The sequence below is a fragment of the Palaemon carinicauda genome, chromosome 34 (assembly GCF_036898095.1).
Source record: "Palaemon carinicauda isolate YSFRI2023 chromosome 34, ASM3689809v2, whole genome shotgun sequence".
NCBI classification, from domain to species: domain Eukaryota; kingdom Metazoa; phylum Arthropoda; class Malacostraca; order Decapoda; family Palaemonidae; genus Palaemon; species Palaemon carinicauda.
In genome coordinates, this window is record NC_090758.1 from 79,761,519 (window position 1) to 79,783,678 (window position 22,160).

The following is a 22,160-nucleotide window of genomic DNA, read 5'->3' on the forward strand; positions in this document are numbered from 1 at the left end:
GTCTGCGCTCTACTGAGTGCCCCACTAGTAGTTAGTTTTATTATTTATTCATAAATATTTGGGAAACTATGAAATTGCATCCTGGTGTTTTTTTATATCTTAGCTTCGTAAATTTCTGTCTAGATATTCTGAAAAGATTATCATTGGAAATATTTTATTATATGATTTATGAAATGTTCTCCAAAATAGTACTCAAATTGTTTTCTAGATAGTATGGTAATTTCATTACAATATCCAGACAAAACTTCTTCATCTTAGTATAAACTCAATGGATTGTATATTTATAGGCTTGTGTGTATCTGTGTATGTATTGTATGTATAAATATATTTATTTATAAATATGATTGTTTTATGGAGTGTTTGATGGTCATTCTTAATGTTTTGTAATGTAACGATCCCTTGATTGTTACCCTTTTTATATTGATTTTAGGTTGATGAAATCTATTTTTACATACATGAAAAATTCCAAGTACAGTATACAAACAGAGGACAGCTTAAAGTAATCTTTTTAACCCATTTACCCCCAGACTATTTGGAACTTTCCAACCCTTTACCCCCAGGGGTTATTTTTTTTTCAAACATTTTACAATATAATTTATTTAAATTGCTCTAACAGCCTTAATTTTCATCATAGAGAGGTCAGGTTGGTTTCATTCTCTTTGAGAATGCCTGAAGTTTCTGAAAAAAATTATCAAAAATATGCAAAAAAAAATTTAAAAAGCAGTTTTTTGCAAGGACGTACCGGTAAGTCCATGGGGGTAAAGGGATGGGTTTTGTGAAATGTACCAGTACGTCCTTTGGGGGTAAAAGGGTTAATACAGTACATACATATACCAAGGCACTTCCCCCAATTTTGGGGGGTAGCCGACATCAAACAAATAAAACAAAAAAGGGGACCTCTCCTCTCTACGTTCCTCCCAGCCTGACTAGGGCCTCAACCGAGTTCGGTTGGTACTGCTAGGGTGCCACAGCCCACCCTCCCCCGTTATCCACCACAGATGAAGCTTCATAACGCTGAATCCCCTACTGCTGCTACCTCCTCTAGGACTAAATAGATTATAATATATTGAATTAGAAAATTATGAAAGTAAATACTCTATAGCGTTCGGTATTTGATTTCCCGCAGGGTAAGGAGAAAGTAGTCGACGCTATAAAGAAGCGGTTCAGCAAGAACGCCAAGAGCGATCACATGATGTACGTGTACGTCTACGACGCCTGGGAGCGAGCGTGTCAGGGTCACAACGACAGGCATTTCGTCCGAGATAACTTCCTCTCGACAGCCGTCTTGCATCAGCTGAAGTAAGAAAATCGAGTAATTTTTGTTTAGCTAGAGAAATTATTCCTATATCTGGAATATCTTAGATTTACTTTTTCGATATTGCTTACTGGGTGCTTTGTGCAACAATTGAAATATATCAATTCCAATTAGATCATCCTAGCTGGTGCCTTTGCTCTCTGTTTGCATTGCTTTTGTTTTAACCTTTTCATGATTCCTTTCTTGCCCCAATTTTCCTCCATTTGGGAAGGCAAATACTTCTGGGGCCTCCTATGATGTTCTAGAATTTGGGTTTGGCAGTCTATGAGAAACACGCTGTTGGTTGCAGTGCCGTTACGGTAGTAATGTTCACAGGGACAATGTGTGCTTGGATTGTGCTCCTATTGTTTATCTCTTTTCATTTCATGGTTTTTAATGGATGTAAAATAAACTTGATTCTGTATACATACATATACCCAGGCACTTCCCCCAATTTTGGGGGGTAGCCGACATCAACAAATAAAACAAAAACAAAAAAGGGGACCTCTACTCTCTACGTTCCTCCCAGCCTAACAAGGGACTCAACCGAGTTCAGCTGGTACTGCTAGGGTGCCACAGCCCACCCTCCCACATTATCCACCACAGATGAAGCTTCATAATGCTGAATCCCCTACTGCTGCTACCTCCGTGGTCATCTAAGGCATCGGAGGAAGCAGTAGTAGTAATGGTAATTGATATACTGTATATTTTTGCCAAATTAATAGCCACAACCAAGTAGTGCTGATGGTGATGTAAAATCCTGCTTCCTATTATCCATTACATTTTTTCTTACTGATTCTTTCTTTAACTGGACAAGGATATCTGTATCACTGTCTAAGATTTTAGTGATAATAAATCTACAAAATCATCATGAAATTCCGATAAGGATCCGAAAGAGAAAGATCAGGATTTTTAATGGAAGGCTTCTGTTTCTTGCTTTTAGTAGAAGAAGAAGAAGCAGAAGGGGAACGATCCCTCTTATCCTTCTTATGACGTCTAGTGTATTTCTCTCTTTGAGAGGGTAGCCAATGACTGCCAAATTCACAGGGAGATTAATGTAATGAAATTCATTGTAGAAAGAACTGAGAAGAAAGGTACTATATATTGTGGAGAATCTTGTTGGAAATTAAGGGTCCTTGAAACGTTGTATCTTGAGTAATATGTTAATGAAGCTGATAGATAATCTTTTAGTCCTCTAATCCTCAAAGAATTATTATTGATGCTTTTAATAAGTGTCAATACAAATTTGGAGATTCTTTATTTATTTTATACACTGATATTGGCCAAAATATTGGATACAATACGAGACCTGAACAGTGCGTTAATTGTACCGTTCAGTCTAGCAGAAAACAAAGCATAACTTATGCCTGCAGTATGCCATAGCATTTTGGTGCAAGCTGCAATGTGCTACTGTGGAGTCCTAAGTTAGTTGAGGGAGAGACATAAACTTTGGAAACTGGTAGTGAACTGAGGAGCGGTGTGTGTGAACACAACGCGACCAGAAAACATACTGGCTAGGTCGAGAGCGTAACTTCATAGCCGACCTCGGGCATTGCCCCAGGTCACGTTCTCTCCCGCTATCAGGTCGTTAGAGAGGAGCCCCCAGTGACTCCTAAGAAAGTGTTTCGAGGTAAGTATGTTAGGAAAAATACAAATTACTTAAAATTTGTGATTTTCGTAGTTTTCATTAAAATGCTCCCCTTAATGCATCGTAATAGTTTTGGGTATCCTGATTTGTCTAATGTTTGACTTCTCATAACATGCAGATCTGGCCTTCAGTAATGTTTCAGAAACTTTATAAGTATCATCCACATCATTTCTGGTATTATTAGTAATTGCATTAGATTGTGAAGCTGAAGCTGTACATTTAAGGATTGAACTGACCTCAAGAATGTTACATAGTAATCTCTCTCTCTCTCTCTCTCTCTCTCTCTCTCTCTCTCTCTCTCTCTCTCTCTCTCTCTCTCTCTCTCTCTCTCTCTCTCTCTCATTTAACTTTATAATGAATGTATCTTTGTTTTTATTATCCAAAACAAGTAAACTTTTCTCCTTCCTTTCTTAGGAATATGCGTCAGCAGTTCATGGGGCTTTTATACGACCACAAATTCGTCAACACGAAGAATCCTCGGACAGGTAAAAGGCTCTTGCTTTGGTGAAAATAGCTGATGCCCTTGTGGAATAGTTACATGTTGATTTTTTGTACAGATTTGCTATGAAGATTATTTTGAGATTAAAGTCATTGTACACTTTTGCTATATAGAGTACAGAAGGTGTTCAATTTACAAACTTAATAGGTTCCGAGAAGCTGTTTGTAAGTTGAATTTTATCAAAATATTTCCTAGGCTGGGAGGAACGTAGAGAGTTGAGGTCCCCTTTTTGCTTTGTTTCATTTGTTGATGTCGGCTACCCCCCAAAATTTTATTTTCAGCTTCGATTTATAGTTAATCAGGATTAAACTTTTCCGAACCGAATGCAGGTTCCTTTCCTAAATGCTGAGGAGTAAATAGCCTATTGTTGATGGATAAAGAAATTGTTGAGTGTAAACTAAGTTCGTCGTTGACATTCTTAGATTGATGTGTTGGCTTTTAAGTTCATTACTTTTGCCAACGAAGTTGGAAGGAGGTTATGTTTATTCCCCTGTTTGTGCCTTTGTGTGTGTGTGTCTGTTTGTGAATAGCTTCCTGGCCACAATTTTAATTGTGGAGTAATGAAACTTGCTGGGTGCAAAAAGCTGCAAATGATTAAATTTTGGAAGATCAAGGTCAAAGGTCACAGTCATGGTTAAGCAAAATGTCCAATTCACGTAATCAGCCATAAGTTTGAACATCATTGTCACAGAGACTTCAATTCATATTTGAGTGTATGAAAATCCCAGCCAGATTAAGGTCAAGGTCAATGTTGTGCAAAAGGTCGAGAAATAAGCTGCCGTGGCGGAGGTCTGCGCTCTACTGAGTGCCCTGTGTAACGTCTGAGTGCCAAACTTCTTATGACTTACTATGTAATATTTCATTTCAATTAAGTAGCTTACAGTCATTATACTCTTTTATGTGAATTGTATTCTAATTCTTTGCACTTATTTGCACTTCATTTTCGATATCCCAGACACGCCTTTTTTGTTTATCGAAATCCATATCTATGTGGTACAGTAACTTCAATGCACTGCCTTATCAACTCTGATACATTCATACATATACCAAGGCACCTCCCACAATTTTGGGAGGTAGCCGACATCAAACAAATGAATAAAAAGTGGACCTTTCCTCTCTACGTTCCTCCTATCCTGACGAGGGACTCAACCGAGTTCGGCTGGTACCGCTAGGATGCCACAGCCCACCCTCCCCCGTTATCCACCACAGATGATTGATTGATTGATTGATTGAAAGTTTTCTGGCATCCTGACATCTAAGGTTATTGACGCCGACCACCACAGATGAAGCTATGATATATGTTTTAAACGTTTCTCCTTCCTTGCAGAGGAAGCAAACCGTAATTCGGACAACCTCGCCCTAGTCAGAGCCATCATCACCGCCGGCCTTTACCCGAACGTGGTGAGAGCGTTGCCCGTCAGAAAACCGAAGCCCAACAGAAATCCTCCGATGCTGACGGCGTACGAACGCCGCGTTCATCTCCACCCCAAGTCCATTAATGAGAAGGAAGGACTCTTTGAGAGTCCTTGGTTAATGTATAGAGAAAAAATTAAGTCCAGTAAGGTACGTTATAGCTTTTTGAGCCGTTGTTTATTTATTTATTAATGTGTTTGTTTATTAATTTAATTTTTACGATTTTCATATATGGGAGTACGGTATTTGAGACAATATATTTAATTCCTGAAATTTATGTAGTTACTAAATGTTTTGACCTTCCCATACTGCAAACATATATTGCAACATATTATATGACAGATTTTTAGTCATTTATATTCTTTCCTGTTGAACAGATTGACATAATTCTTGTTTTATAATTTCTATATGACTTATCTGTTGTAACGTTGTTACTTATCGTCAAATATTTCATATTTTTCATTCCTTATTTATTTGTAGTTTATTTATTCCCTTACTTCCTTTCCTCATAGGGCTACTTTCCCTGTTGGAGCCCTTGTGCTTATAGCATCCTGTTTTTCCAACTAGGGTTGCAGCTTAGCTATCATTTATTTATTTACTTATTTCCTTTCCTCACTGGACTATTTTTCCCTGATGGAGGCCTTGGGCTTATAGCATCTTACTTTTCCAACAAGGGTTGTAGCTTAGCTAGCATTTATTTATCCCCTTATTTCCTTTCCTCACTTGGCTATTTTTCCCTGATGGAGCCCTTGGGCTTATAGCATCTTACTTTTCCAACTAGGGTTGTAGCTTAGCTAGTAATAACAATGATAGTAATAGTAATAATAGCAATTCTTCTTTCTAAATTCTCATTTATTCCTGCAGGTCTATATACACGATTCCTCGATGGTACCGAATTACCCTCTTCTATTCTTCGGACAAAAGCTGAATTATAACTTCAAAGATTCGCTCATAGACGTCGACGGGTTCGTCCGCGTGAGAGCCTCCGAGCACGTCGCCCACCTCGTGCAGGTAAGCGGAACGTGAAAGCGTAACTAGTCTAGAAGTGCGTGAAGGCATAACCATTATGTATTGATTAACCCTTTTACCCCCAAAGGACGTACTGGTACGTTTCACAAAACTCATCCCTTTACTCCCATGGACGTACTGGTACGTCCTTGCAAAAAAATGCTATTTGAATTTTTTTTTGCATATTTTTGATAATTTTTTTAGAAACTTCAGGCATTTTCCAAGAGAATGAGACGAACCTGACCTCTTTATGACGAAAATTAAGGCTGTTAGAGCAATTTAAAGAAAATATATTGAAAAATGTGCTTGAAAAAAAAATAACCCCTGGGGGTTAAGGGTTGGAAAGTACCAAATAGCGTGGGGGTAAAAGGGTTAAAAAATGTGAAACTGTATTTGGGAGAGTCAGCCCTTCATATTTATAAGTTAATATACCTATTGCTGAGGACGTGGTTTGGTAGCCCCGTTTCTATGAGATACTGTACGATTAAGATAGTATTTATTCCGGTACAAATCCATTGCTTTACAGTAGCCTGCTCACCGCTCATGACAGGAAATGGATTCAAGTGGATTCTGTGTAATGTTGGATTTAGTAAAGTAAATCCTATTTTCTCATTGTTCATTTGATTAGTTCAAGTGTAGAATACCATTTAATGAATGCTAGACTACAGCATTCTTCATTGCCAAACATTAGCTCAAGTTTATTTGGTTTTGAGATATGCTGCTTTGAAAATTGGACTTCTTTGTCACATACATACATACATACATCTACCAAGGCACTTCCCCCAATTTTGGGGGGTAGCCGACATCAACAAATGAAACAAAACAAAAAGGGGACCTCTACTCTCTACGTTCCTCCCAGCCTGACAAGGGACTCAACCGAGTTCAGCTGGTACTGCTAGGGTGCCACAGCCCACCTCCCCCGTTATCCACCACAGATGAAGCTTCATAATGCTGAATCCCCTACTGCTGCTACCTCCGCGGTCATCTAAGGCATCGGAGGAAGCAGCAGGGTCTACCGGGACTGCGTCACAATCGCTCGCCATTCATTCCTATTTCTAGCACGCTCTCTTGCCTCTCTCACATCTATCCTCCTATCACCCAGAGCTTCCTTCACTCCATCTATCCACCCAAACCTTGGCCTTCCTCTTGTACTTCTCCCATCAACTCTTGCATTCATCACCTTCTTTAGCACCTCTTTGTGATTGGGCAAAAGTGTAAATCATGGGAGGAATTAATTTTATCAAACAGTTAACCTTAGTAACCAATCATACTATTTAACCCTTTTACCCCCAGGCTCTTTGGAAATTTCCAACCCTTAACCCCCAAGGGGTTATTTTTTCCCCAGCACATTTTGCAGTATATTTTTTTTGAATTGCTCTAACAGCCTTAATTTTTGTCATAGAGAGGTCAGGTTGGTCTCATTCTCTTGGAAAATGCCTGAATTTTCTCAAAAAATTATAAAAAATATGAAAAAAAAATTTGTATTGCATTTTTTTGCAAGGACGTACCGGTACATCCATGGGGGTAAAAGGATGAGTTTTGTGAAACGTACCAGTATGTCCTTTGGGGGTAAAAGGGTTAAGAAACGTGTTGGAAAATTATTTTGGAACATATCTCGCCTAAAACTCCTTGTCTAGATCTCCACCACACACTTGCTGGTATTTCCACCAGTCGTTTGAAATAAAATTCAAGCACTCCATTAGTGACTACAGCATTCTTTCTCCGTTGGCTTTTAGACTTCATTGTAATTCATCACAGCTTGTACCAGACAATAAAGAATGGTTGGTGTAAGAAATGTTAATCCAATACTAATTCTATACTCAACGTTATATATTTTTTTATCTTGTCGGGATACAGTAATATTGAATAGTTACTCTTGTTATTTTTAAGCTTCATCCTCAATGCAATTCAAATCTTTTTCATTAAAGTTATGAAGTTGTTTATTGAAGCTATGGAGTCACTTAAAGACATGCATGAGCCTCCCAGATGGAATTGTTCTAAAATCTCTCGGATAGAATTATTCTATAATGCGAATTGAAAATTGGAACAAGATAGGTATAGAGAAGTTTGACACCAAAGTTATGGTAGGCCAAAATGAGAGAACGGAAATTGAAAGACAGAGAACAATACTGAACAGACACTTCAACAAACTTCTGTTACCATCTTTCATGGTGGTTAAGGCACACTGAATGCAGTACCCACCCTGCTAGCTGAAGTGTCTCAGAAAAGGGATTTTGACGAAGGAAAAATCTATTTCTGGGCTCGACCTGTGTCGCTCCGTGAAATGCTCCTCTAGCACCATTTCTAAGGCATAGTTATTGCTGAAAATACCAGAGAAAAAGAAAAGCATGGAATGCCAGGAATAAACCTAGCTCGCTCACTCATTGAGTGTCGGTATAGAAAACTGGGGCGTGATTAAACCACGACCATAGATCCCTCACCAATTAGACCTCTCCTTCATCAACATACCCCCATCTCCACCCCTACATCTTCCCACCCCCCATCCTCATTCCTCTTCAGCACTTGCGTTAGTCAGACGTGGTTTGTTTTGCTCGTGTGTTTTGTGTTAATTTTGGAAGATGTCCGACGTTTTAGAGAGCCCTGCTTCCTATTTGAGTATTATATTTGTTAGTTTCAGAAATAGATACATACATACATATACCAAGGCACTACCCCCAATTTTGGTGGGTAGCCGACATCAAACAAATGAAACAAAAAAGGGGACGTCTCCTCTCTATGCTCCTCCTAGCCTGTGCCCCCTGTGGCCGCGGGGCCATAAACAATTAGAATAAGGCCAATTTATCCCTGCGTGTCGTAAGAGGCGACTAAAAGGGATGGGACGAGGGGGCTGGGAACCCCCTCTCCTGTAGTATAATCCTGTGAGACATCAGAAATAGATAATTAAATATAATGAAAGCCCTTTTTTTGATCCTACAAAACCCCTTGGGTCATAAATTCATTATATCTTATTGTGTCAATGTCGAACCCATAGGAGGGCGTTGTCGTTTGTCTCTCTGACGTCTTGATCTGAGCAGTGAGGGTCCTGTAGACACCCTCGTAGGATGCGTTCCATTTTTTGGGGCGTTTCCCCCTTAACCCTTTTACCCCCAGGCTATTTGGAAATTTCCAACCCTTAACCCCCGGGGGTTATTTTTTTTCCCAGCACATTTTGCAGTATATTTTTTTTAAATTGCTCTAACAGCCTTAATTTTTGTTGTAGAGAGGTCAGGTTGGTCTCATTCTTTTGGAAAATGCCTGAATTTTTTCAAAAAATTATCAAAAATATGAAAAAAAAAATTTTTTATAGCATTTTTTTCAATATTTAACTTAGCCGGTGATTATAATAGCTGCAACTCTGTTGCTCGACAGAAAACTCTAAGGTAAAACTCGCCAGCGATCGCTACACAGGCTGCGGGTGTGCCCAACAGCGCCATCTGTCGTTCAGATACCCAGTACTCAATGTAAACAAAGACTCAATTTTCTCTCTGTCGTGCTACCGACAAGACGTACTTACTCGCTGTTGCTAAACTGGATTTGTTTTCACAACTAATTGGTGAAGTACATTATTCTAGTTTTGAGCTTTCGCTGTGCAGGCTTTCTCTTCACAAATCCTTGAACTCTTTTTGATTGCGGAGTCTTTGTTGATGACTTTTTGATAGTTTTTGAATTCCCCTTTGACCAATTCAAAATGGCTGACCCTTCACAAGTCCCAAAATTTAGGAAGTGCAATGCTAGGGACTGTTCAAGGCGTCTTCCGAAGGCCTCTATCGACCCTCACACTGTTTGTTCCAATTGTCGGGATAAAACCTGTCAATTGGAAGATCGATGTGAGGAGTGCGTTGGGCTTTCGGAATTCGATTTTATCGAATTCCAAAGGTATACACGTGGGCTGGAGAGAGATGGAGTTGGGAGAAGTTCCTCTCGTTCTATTGACATTTCCTCTCCTCATGCCCCACAACCTATTCCTTCCCCTGTAGTGGTTGCTCCTAGTCCCCCTTCTGGCACTCGGGAGCCTTCGATGGCTGATATGATGCGTGCCATCCAAGCTCTGGGTGAGAGAGTTGAGTCCCTGGCTGGTGACCGTAATCAGCTCATGGCGGATGTGAAGGAGCTGAGGTGTAGGAGTGCGGTGGGAAGTGTTAAAGTGAGTGATAGTGTTGTGGATAGTGTTGCGCTTGAGGGTTCGTCTGTTCGTGCCTGTCGTCCTCCTAGTCCGGGACCTCTTGCAAGCTCCCAAGTCCAGGGGAGAAGCAATGTCGTACGACAAATGGGTTCGAGAGGCTTTAATCAGCGAACAGACGTTCCCTCCGTGGTATCGGGCGTATCTACTCAAGATCGCCCCTGCCTAACAAAGACGAGAGAGCCCATTTATACCTCGTCTTCGGAAGGTGTTTCTCGCAAGAAACCATGGACCAAGGTCTCACGACCGTTAAAGCGCAAGTCGGTCCCTTCCGCACAAGTCCAACGGCCCAGCTGTAGCCACTGGGTCAGTTCGGACTCGCTGCAGTCATCCGATGACTGCTCACCTCCTAAGAGAGGCAAAGCGGTACCGCTTCAGACAGTTACACCGTCTGTCGCCGCACCTGCTCCTGTAGACCCTAAGTGGTCTTTACTGCAAGACATGCAGTCTCAACTAACATCGCTTATGCAGGACTTTCGTGCGGAGAAGGTTGCTGCCGCACCAGCTAGTGCAGCTCCTTGCCTACAACCACCCACACGATCGGTTGTGCGTCCTGGGGACGCTGAGGTAACCTTCTCACGCACTCCAGTTGAGAGAGTTCCGCCACCCATGCGTTCCTGTGTGATCTGCCAGCCGCATGTTGACGTTCAGCGACGCACGGAGGTATCCGTTGACGTTCGTGAGGTTCAACAACCGTCAGAGTTGTTTTGTTTTGACGCGGTGCGTCAACCTCCGCAACCCAGTGTGGTTGCCACTGCTCACCCACATCAGTCTAGACAGTCTGGAGTAGACGCTGTGCGTCCCCGCGCTGCTATGGTTGTTGCCAGCTCACAGACTGGGCAGCAGTTCCATGACGTTGCGTCCGGCTCAGTCACGCATGCACCCGTGCGACCGGACTCAGCCAACCAGCCGTTACCCACTCCGTTGCCGTTCCCTCATCAGTTATCGGATGAGGGACTTTCTGATGATGATGGTGCTGCACACGTAGATGAACCGCATTCAGAACTGGACGAGCCTAAGTCTACGCAACCCTCTTTGGACTTTAGGAAAGTTTTGGCCCTGTTCAAAGAGATGTTTCCGGACCAGTTTGTGTCTGTGGCTCCGCGTTCGCCTCCGTCAGAGTTTGTGTTAGGCATGCCGTCAACCACTCCTGCCTTTACTAGACTCGTCCTCGCACGCTCGTCCAAGAGAGCTTTGCGGGTGATAGGAGAATGACTGCAGTCCAAAAAGAGTTTAGGGAAGACAGCTATTACGTTTCCCCCTGCTAGACTCTCTTCTAGATCGAGCGTCTGGTATGCCACGGGAGAAGTTCTCGGCTTGGGAGTTCCTGCCTCTGCCCAGGGCGACTTCTCAAGTCTTGTAGACTCTCCCCGCCGCCTAGCCATGAGACGCTCAAAGATATGTTGGTCATCTTCGGACCTGGACCACCTTTTGAAAGGGATATTTAGAGCCTTCGAGGTTTTTAACTTCTTAGACTGGTGTCTAGGAGCTCTAAGCAGAAAGATCTCTCCGACGGAGAAGGAGACTTCCTTGCTCATTATGTCCTGCATGGACAAGGCCGTACGTGATGGGTCTAATGAGCTTGCTGCATCTTTTGTGTCCGGAGTCCTTAAGAAGCGTGAAAACCTGTGTTCATTCCTTTCAGCTGGAGTTACACCATGCCAGAGATCCGAACTTCTGTTTGCTCCTCTTTCTAAGTGCCTTTTTCCAGAGGACCTGATTAAGGAAATTGCCGCTTCTTTGATACAGAAGGATACTCACGATCTTGTTGCGTCCTCTGCTCGCAAAGCCACCCCTTTGCCTACCTTGTCAGCTAGACCAAGGATGGACACTCCAGCGTCCCGTTTTATTCCGCCCTTTCGTGGCAGAGCCTCCAGCAGAGGAGGTGCTCGTGCCGAAGGGAGACGTGGAAAGAAGAAAGGAACCAAGTCCTTTAAGGGCAGAGTCTGACTGCCAACTTCTTCAGACAGCAGTGGGAGCCAGACTCAAGAACTTCTGGCAGACCTGGGAAAAGAGAGGCGCAGATGCACAATCTGTGAAGTTGCTCAGAGAGGGGTACAAGATCCCGTTTGTACGAAAACCCCCTCTAGCAACGTCTCCCATCGATCTCTCTCCCAGGTACAGAGAGGAAGACAAGAGACGAGCATTGAAACAGGAAGTGTCTCTCTTACTAGAGAAGGGAGCGGTAGTCAAAGTCCTGGACCATCAAACCCCGGGATTCTACAACCGTCTCTTCTTGGTGTCCAAGAAGACAGGAGGGTGGAGGCCGGTGCTAGACGTCAGTGCGCTGAATGTCTTTGTCACAAAGCAGACGTTCTTCATGGAGACCACAAAGTCGGTTCTAGCAGCGGTCAGAAGGGAAGACTGGATGGTCTCGTTAGACCTAAGGGACGCCTACTTCCACGTCCCCATCCACCCGGACTCCCAACCTTTTCTGAGATTCGTTTTCGAAAAGGTTGTCTACCAGTTTCAAGCCCTTTGCTTTGGCCTAAGCACAGCTCCTCTTGTGTTTACGAGGCTGATGAGGAATGTAGCCAAATTCCTTCATTTAGCGGACATCCGAGCCTCCCTCTATTTGGACGACTGGCTTCTCAGAGCTTCTTCCAGTCGTCGCTGTCTGAAGGATCTAAAGTGGACTCTAGATCTGACCAAGGAATTGGGTCTCCTTGTCAATATGGAAAAGTCACAAGTGGTCCCATCCCAAACTATTGTGTATTTAGGGATGGAGATTCACAGTCTAGCTTTTCGGGCTTTTCCGTCGGCCCCCAGAACAAGCCAAGCCCAGTTATGCATCCAGAACATGCTGAAGAAGGAACGATGTTCAGTCAGGAAGTGGATGAGTCTGATAGGGACGCTATCATCCCTGGAACAGTTCGTATCATTAGGAAGACTACACCTCCGTCCTCTTCAATATCACCTAGCATTTCACTGGAAAAAGGACAAGACGCTAGAAGCGGTCTCGATCCCCATTTCCGAGAAGATGAAGTCTTGCCTGACATGGTGGAAGGACAGTATCAGCCTCAGAGAGGGCCTGCCCCTGGCTGTTCAGACTCCCAACCACGTTCTCTTCTCGGACGCATCGGACGTAGGCTGGGGCGCGACATTAGACGGTCGGGAATGCTCGGGAATATGGAACTCGAGTCAAAGGACAATGCATATCAACTGCAAGGAGCTACTGGCAGTACATCTGGCCTTGAAAAGCTTCAGGTCTCTCCTTCAAGGCAAAGTGGTGGAGGTGAACTCGGACAACACCACGGCTTTGGCGTACATCTCCAAGCAAGGAGGGACCCACTCACTGACGTTGTACGAGATCGCAAGGGACCTCCTCACCTGGTCAAAAGGTCTAAACATATCGCTAGTAACGAGGTTCATCCAAGGCAACTTGAATGTCATGGCAGATTGTCTCTGTCGGAAGGGACAAATAATTCCAACAGAATGGACCCTCCACAAGGATGTATGCAAGAGACTTTGGGCCACCTGGGGCCAGCCGACCATAGATCTCTTCGCAACCTCGATGACCAAGAGGCTCCCAATATATTGCTCACCAATCCCGGACCCAGCAGCAGTTCATATAGATGCCTTTCTCCTAGATTGGTCACATCTAGATCTATATGCATTTCCTCCGTTCAAGATTGTCAACAAGGTACTGCAGAAGTTCGCCTCTCACGAAGGGACAAGGTTGACGCTAGTTGCTCCCCTCTGGCCCGCGAGAGAATGGTTCACCGAGGTACTTCGATGGCTAGTAGACGTTCCCAGAACTCTTCCTCTAAGGGTGGACCTTCTACGTCAGCCACACGTAAAGAAGGTACACCAAGGCCTCCACGCTCTTCGTCTGACTGCCTTCAGACTATCGAAAGACTCTCGAGAGCTAGAGGCTTTTCGAAGGAGGCAGCCAGAGCGATTGCTAGAGCAAGGAGAACATCCACCCTTAGAGTCTACCAATCGAAGTGGGAAGTCTTCCGAAACTGGTGCAAGTCAGTATCTGTATCCTCGACCAGTACCTCTGTAACTCAAATAGCTGACTTCCTCTTATACCTGAGGAAAGAACGATCTCTTTCAGCTCCCACTATCAAGGGTTACAGAAGCATGTTGGCATCAGTCTTCCGTCACAGAGGCCTAGATCTTTCTAACAATAAAGATCTACAGGACCTCCTTAAGTCTTTTGAGACCACGAAGGAGCGTCGTTTGGTTACACCTGGTTGGAATTTAGACGTGGTACTAAGATTCCTCATGTCAGACAGGTTCGAGCCGTTACAATCAGCCTCCCTGAAAGATCTCACTTTAAAAACTCTTTTCCTGGTATGCTTAGCCACAGCTAAAAGAGTCAGTGAGATTCATGCCTTCAGCAAGAACATCGGATTTTCATCTGAAACGGCTACATGTTCTCTACAACTTGGTTTTCTAGCCAAAAACGAGCTGCCTTCTCGACCTTGGCCGAAATCGTTCGATATTCCAAGCTTATCGAATATGGTTGGAAATGAACTAGGAAGAGTCTTATGCCCTGTGAGAGCTCTTAAGTTCTATTTAAAACTAACTAAACCTTTACGAGGACAGTCAGAAGCTTTATGGTGTTCAGTTAAGAAACCATCTTTGCCTATGTCAAAGAATGCTTTATCCTATTTTATCAGACTGTTAATACGAGAAGCTCATTCCCATCTGAGTGAGGAAGACCAAGCTTTGCTGAAGGTAAGGACACACGAAGTTAGAGCTGTCGCAACTTCCGTGGCCTTTAAACAAAATAGATCTCTGCGAAGTATAATGGACGCAACCTATTGGAGAAGCAAGTCAGTGTTCGCGTCTTTTTATCTTAAGGATGTCCAGTCTCTTTACGAGGACTGCTACACTCTGGGACCATTCGTAGCAGCGAGTGCAGTAGTGGGTGAGGGCTCAACCACTACAATCCCCTAATTCCATAACCTTTTTAATCTTTCTCTTGAAATGTTTTTATTGTTGTTTTTGGGTTGTCCGGAAGGCTAAGAAGCCTTTCGCATCCTGGTTGATTTGGCGGGTGGTCAAAGTCATTTCTTGAGAAGCGCCTAGATTAGGGGTTTTGATGAGGTCCTGTTGTATGGGTTGCAACCCTTGTCACTTCAGATCCTAGGGGTCGATCAGCATCCTAAGAGGATCGCGAGGCTCTGTAAGGAAGACGTACTTAAAAAGGCAGAGTAATTGTTCAAGTCGACTTCCTTACCAGGTACCTATTTATTTTGTTTTTGTTATTTTGATAACTTCTAAAATGAAATAAAAACTCTTAGCTCATAATAATGTAAACATATATTGCTGGTCTCTACCCACCCCCCTGGGTGTGAATCAGCTATTATAATCACCGGCTAAGTTAAATATTGAAAAATGTTATTTTTATAATAAAATAAATTTTTGAATATACTTACTTGGTGATTATAAATTAAAGGACCCTCCCTTCCTCCCCAATAGAGACGCAGTGGAACGAGGAGAAAATTGAGTCTTTTGTTTACATTGAGTACTGGGTATCTGAACGACAGATGGCGCTGTTGGGCACACCTGCAACCTGTGTAGCGATCGCTGGCGAGTTTTACCTTAGAGTTTTCTGTTGAGCAACAGAGTTGCAGCTATTATAATCACCGGGTAAGTATATTCAAAAATTTATTTTATTATAAAAATAACATTTTTGCAAGGACGTACTGGTACGTCCATGGGGGTAAAGGGATGAGTTTTGTGAAACGTACCAGTACGTCCTTTGTGGGTAAAAGGGTTAATGGGCGTTTGGTTATGCTGGCTAATCCCCATTTGTGGAGGTTACAGTTTAGCCCTCTTATAAAGTAGGCTGGATGTTATTTATGATTTGTGTGAAATGTTGAAATGAAATTCTATAATGAAATTAACAAAATATGAAGACTTACTGCCTATTTTCATCTATTCCCCTTGTCATCTTAATTAGCTGTCTAGCTCCTCTGATTTAACTTTGCGGCAGTTATCACCTTTTTCAAACACCTATCCTTTATGGGTGAGTCCTATGAGAGTCTAGAAATGGGACAGCCTTGGAGATCTCCTTTTGTTGTTCCTAAAACTAATATCATTCATTACTAATATCGTGTGTACTCTTGAGTTATCATTACTAATATCATACGTTACTATGTATAAGCTCATTGAACCATACTGTATTGTGACATTGAAAACTACATATCAACGTTTTGTAAGGACAAAACAACATTGAATATCGTCACCCTCATAAACTAATTGCCTAAGTCATTTTCTCCACTTGTTGGGAACTCAAGAAAAAACGTTCTCATTTCCTAATTCTTTATATCATTGTCTTGGGTTTCAATTCACAAATTCTTAGCAGAGGAATTTGTGAATTAGAATTTGTTAATTGAAGCTCAATACAATGATATAAAGAATTAGGAAATGAGAAGGTTTTTTTTATTTCCCAACAAGTGGAGAAAATGACTTAGGCAGTTAGTTTATGAGGGTGACGATATGATATTTGCATGAAATTATCCTTCACATTATGAAAAAGAAACAAAGGATTGTATTAGTACAGGTGTCAATGACCTGAGTAGTTGCGATGCAAGATTGTTCAAATAAACAGTTCAGTCGGTTTCTTTGCTGTACATTTTCATCCGCCGGCTTCATTGCTCCGTGTTGGTTAACCCTTTTACCCCCAAAGGACGTACTGGTACGTTTCACAAAACCCATTCCTTTACCCCCATGGACGTACCGGTACGTCCTTGCAAAAAAATGCTATAAAATTTTTTTTTTCATATTTTTGATAATTTTTTGAGAAAATTCAGGCATTTTCCAAGAGAATGAGACCAACCTGACCTCTCTATGACAAAATTAAGGCTGTTAGAGCAATTTAAAAAAAATGTACTGCAAAATGTGCTGGGAAAAAATAACCCCCTGGGGGTTAAGGGTTGGAAATTTCCAAAGAGCCTTGTGGGTAAAAGGGTTATTCTTCATCCGCTCGCTCTAGCTTCCTCTTCCTGCTTTTTACCGTTTCAGCAGTCAGTTTTCTTCTCTTGAGTTTAGAAGACTGACTGAGTGGTTGATTGAATAGCTTTGTAATAATGCTTTAGCATTCTTTATAATTTGGCACCAGCTGAACTCAGTTGAGTCCCTTGTTAGGCTGGGAGGAACGTAGAGAGTAGAGGTCCCCTTTTTTGTTTTCGTTTCATTTGTTGATGTCGGCTACCCCCCAAAATTGGGGGAAGTGCCTTGGTATATGTATGTATGTAATACTAACATCATTCATTACTAATATCGTGCGGACTCTTGAGTTACCATTACTAATATCATACGTTACTATGTATAAGCTGATTGAACCATACTGTACTGTGACATAGAAAACTGCATATCAACATTTTGTAAGGACAAAACAACATTGAATATGATAATTGCATGAAATTATCCTTCATGTTTTGAAGAAGTAACAAGGGATTGTATCCGTGCAGGCGTCAGTGACCTGAGTAGTTACGACGCAATATTGTTTAAATAAACAGTTCAGTTGGTTTCTTTGCTGTGCATTTTCATCCGCCGGCTTCTTTACTGTGTCGCTTAATCCTAATCTGCTCGGTTTAGCTTCCTCTTCCTGCTTTTACCGTTTCAGCAGTCGGTTTTCTTCTCTCGAGTTTAGAAGACTGACTGAGTGGTTGATTGAATAGCTTCGTAATAATGCTTTAGCATTCTCTATAATTTGGTATACTGTGCGTGATACTACAGATTCTTAACCGTGGTCTTTAGACCATAGCTGCGTTGTTTTTTGCCTTCTGGCGTGTGATCTGCTTTCTTTCTTAGTGGTCCACATTGCCAATTTACAATAATAATGCTCATAAGTTCTCAAGGTGAATGAGGATCTCCAACTTTTGAAGGTTATGTTGTAGTTTATACTTGATTATCTATATTTTTTTCTTTATTTTAATTTTAAATGCGTGGTATTTTGGAGAAGGGAGATATTGTCATAACCCTCTTATTAATAAAAAAAAGATAGTAGAATTTGATGGAGCTTAAATGAAAGGGTTGTAGTGGCTGGTGTGGTAACGTCCCTGACTGTGGGGTTCAAGTCCCGCTCAAATTCGTTAGTTTCTTTGGTCGCTGCAACCTCACCATCTTTGTGAGCTAAGGATGGGGGTTTAGGGGAGCCTATAGGTCTATCTGCTGAGTTATCAGCAGCCATTGCCTGGCCCTCCTTGGTCCTAGCTTGGGTGGAGATGGGATTGGGCGCTGATCATATGTATATATGGTCGGCCTCTAGAGTATTGTCATTCTTTATAGGGGAATGTCACTGTCCCTTACCTCTGCCATTCATGAGTGACCTTTAAACCTTTTAAACCTTTGAATGATTTGTGATTTTGAAAGTTTATTAAGGAAATTTTGACAAAGATATCAGTTATAACCTCACATAAATTTAAGAACCTCTAGCTGTTCGTACCAACCCCTTTTCATAACCTTTGTTTTTATATTGCATGAGCTATTTGTGGTCATTTTATTATTCCTTCGATAAAAATAGTGATAGATTCGAGACATATTTAGTAGTATCAGAATGTAGAATGCTTTGCGTGAGTAAGAGGCTTAGAAAGAGAAATTATATTCTACATAAAGCTGACAGTGTACAACAGCCATTGGTTTTGCGAAAATGACGTCCGTTTGTTTCCATCGAATTTGCAAATAACATTCTCTGAGGTATAATGGAAAGTGAATAGCCTGAATTACATTTTGAATAACCAAAATTACATTTTGAATAACCAAAATTACATTTTGAATAACCAAAATTACATTTTGAATAACCTGACTTATCCACTATTGATACAAAATATAATCTGGTAACGAGAAAATCTCTCTCTCTCTCTCTCTCTCTCTCTCTCTCTCTCTCTCTCTCTCTCTCTCTCTCTCTTTCTCTCTCTCTCTCTCTCTCTCTCTCTCTTTCTCTCTCTCTCTCTCTCTCTCTCTCTCTCTCTTGAAGGCAATTAGTATTGTAAAAATCTTTGTATTTCTCTCTCTCTCTCTCTCTCTCTCTCTCTCTCTCTCTCTCTCTCTCTCTCTCTCTCTCTCTCTCTCTTGAAGGCAATTAGTATTATAAAAATATTTGTATTTCCTTTCTCTCTCTCTCTCTCTCTCTCTCTCTCTCTCTCTCTCTCTCTCTCTCTCTCTCTCTCTCTCTCTCGAAGGTAATTAGTATTATAAAAATCTTTGTATATTCTAACTAATAAAAGCAAGAGGAAGAAAAGCAAGGAAAATTAAAAGAGTGGGGTTTAGATATTTCGGTAGAGAGCATAACTTGAAGGAAGGTTATATTCATTTGGGAACATAGAATTAGGAATAGATTTCCAGAGCTTGGCATAGAGGGAAAAAGTTGTCGTTCATTCATGCAAGGTCAAGATTACTTATATATCAGAAAAAGTGTGTTATGGATTATTAACTTATTTGTTGGAAAAGGTGTCCTATGGGTTGTTAACTTATTTAGCGGAAAGTGTCCTCTGATGTTGTTAACTTGTTTATCGGAAAAGGTGTCCTATGGGTTGTTAACTTATTTATCGCAAAAGATGTCTTCTGAGGTTGTTAACTTATTTAGCGGAAAAGGTTTCCTCTGAAGTTGTTAACTTATTTATCGGAAATGTGTCCTCTGAGGTTGTTAACTTATTTATCGCAAAAGGTGCCCTCTGAGGTCGCTAACTTATTTATCGGAAATGTGTCCTATGGGTTTTTAACTTATTTATCGTAAAAGATGTCCTCTGTGGTTGTTTGCTAGGATGCATGATCACGACAGAGCGATGGCTGAAATAGTATTGGTGGAAGGAGAATTGGTGTTACAAAACAGCATACACAAACACAACAGTCACGGGTGTAATATCCGTAGGAACGAGATGGAAAGCTGAGAGAATGTATAGGTATCTCTTATAGGAGGGGACTAGAAATAACAAACTGGGAGAGTTATCCCTTGTGAAAAATATAATGAAAAGAAAAATTATGGTATCTGAGCTACGTACTTCACGATTTTGTATTTTTGTGGGGGATGTAGCACTTAGTAAATCTGTAGAAGAATTGAAGACTCTCGGTTTTTTTAATCCTTTTACCCCCAAAGGACGTACTGGTACGTTTCACAAAAGTCATCCCGTTACCCCCATGGACGTACCGGTACGTCCTCGCAAAAAAATGCTGTACAAATTTCTTTTTTCATATTTATGATAATTTTTTGAGAAATTTCAGGCATTTTCCAAGAGAATGAGACTAACCTGACCTCTCTCTGACAAAAATTAAGGCTGTTAGAGCAATTTAAAAAAATTATACTGCAAAATGTGCTGGGGAAAAAATAACCCCCTGGGGGTTAAGGGTTGGAAGTTTCCAAAAAGCCTGGGGTAAAAGGGTTAAGATAGAAAAGGGGGCTCTTGAAACTGCATTTAATTTGACTGAGTTAAAGTCTGAGTCAGGTGATGAAAATCAAGTAATTTAGGACTATAGTCCATTTCTTTTAGCGATGCATATTTGCACCGACTCGCAGCGGTGCCCTTTTAGCTCGGAAAAGTTTCCGGATCGCTGATTGGTTGGACGAGATAATTCTAACCAATCAGCGATCAAGAAACTTTTCCGAGCTAAAAGGGCACCGCCGCGAGTTGGTGCAAATATGCATCGCTAAAAGAAATGGACTAAAGATTGTAAATGAAGAATCAAGTCTATGAAATTGAGTACTGAATGATAACCAACAACATTAAAAATGGGAGAGGCAGTAGACAGGAAAACATAAATGAGAGAGAGAAAAAAGGACTAGTCTACCCGAGAATATGCAAGTAGATAATGATAGATCATGAACAAGGTGAATATATTTCTTAGAAATGGAGAAATAAGATTAATGAGAAATGTGATGAAGCTCAAGCAGAGACTTATGGCACATTCCCAGAGGCCTTGGATACGAAAATATAAACATAAAAAGACTCATAAGACCCACAGAGATAATGACCAAACATTGGGAAGGAAGGTCACCGTGCTGGTGAAAAAAAGTACAGTAGCAAGTTAGGATTCCAAGGGTACAAGAAGGTTTCAACGCTATAGTTATAACATACATACATACATACATATACCAAGGCACTTCTCCCAATTTTTGGGGGTAGCCGACATCAACAAAGAAACAAAAACAAAAAGGGGACCTCTACTCTCTACGTTCCTCCCAGCCTAACAAGGGACTCGACTGAGTTCAGCTGGTACTGCTAGGGTGTCACAGTTATAACGTTACTGTTTAAAAGAATTGGAGCCGTCACGTCTCCAATTGCGAGTTTGTCCGAACCGGTTCATACTTCCAAGAGGAAAGATAGCTGCAGGATTTAATATTGTTGGTATAATGAACGATAGAACAGATGTCTCAACATCCTGATTGATTTGAGGTTTTCTGGCATCATGACATCTAAGGTCATTGACGCCGTCTCAACATCCTGAAGACCTGCTTTGATATCTCACATTTTAAAGATGTCTCAGTAAATTTTGCCTCGGATTTTATGTTGAAATTAAGGTAATTTTAAGACACGCTTTGACTTCTCAAAGGAGGAACTGACCGAATCTCTCCAACAGAGTCTACGAGAGGAGTTAGACCGCCTTCTGGAGTACAAGATCAGCCACCCGGGAATGACCAAGTGGAACCGGTCGTCCAAGGAAGGCGCCCTCCTCCACACAATTGTCGACCTTATATCGAGCGAAAAAATAACGGGAAATTACGAAGAGGATGAGTATCAAGATGAATATGATGATTATTGATTTATTTATTAGCGTCTAGTGTCCACGTATTTTATTACCAACCATTTTACGGCTGCTGTCATTTCCGAATCTCTATACTGTACTTTTTATAGAATGGCAAATTATCAGAAGAACTTTTTCTTAATTTCCTATGATTTTTTTTTTTTATAGTATGAAAAATAAAAACCATACCTGTCATAATGTATTACTATTCCTTGTTTTTCCCATGTTAGTGTTTTACTTTAAAAAGGGATTTTGACGAAGGGTAAATATATTTCTGGGCGAGGAACCTGTGTCGCCCAGTGAAATGCTCCTTTGACATCATTTCTAAGGTAAAAACTGCTTTTTCATAGCAGTTTTTATCTTAGAAAGGATGTTAAAGGAGCATTTCACTGGGCGGTACGGGTCGGAGCCCAGAAAA

The 22,160-nt window shown here is 41.4% G+C and overlaps 1 protein-coding gene across 4 annotated transcripts in view; it reads left to right on the top strand.

Annotated features, from left to right (window-relative positions):
* The window catches only part of LOC137626510 (ATP-dependent DNA/RNA helicase DHX36-like), a 99,148-nt gene extending 77,225 nt beyond the window's left edge, over positions 1-21,923 (top strand). For all 4 annotated transcript variants that reach the window (XM_068357550.1, XM_068357551.1, XM_068357552.1 and 1 more), the window contains exons 18-22: positions 1,127-1,299; positions 3,357-3,427; positions 4,769-5,004; positions 5,719-5,865; positions 21,578-21,923. In XM_068357550.1, coding sequence (XP_068213651.1) covers positions 1,127-1,299; positions 3,357-3,427; positions 4,769-5,004; positions 5,719-5,865; positions 21,578-21,760 — 810 coding nt within the window. In that variant the 3' untranslated portion in view covers positions 21,761-21,923. The remainder of the gene's footprint in view (positions 1-1,126; positions 1,300-3,356; positions 3,428-4,768; positions 5,005-5,718; positions 5,866-21,577) is intronic.
* The last annotated feature ends 237 nt before the right edge of the window (positions 21,924-22,160 follow it).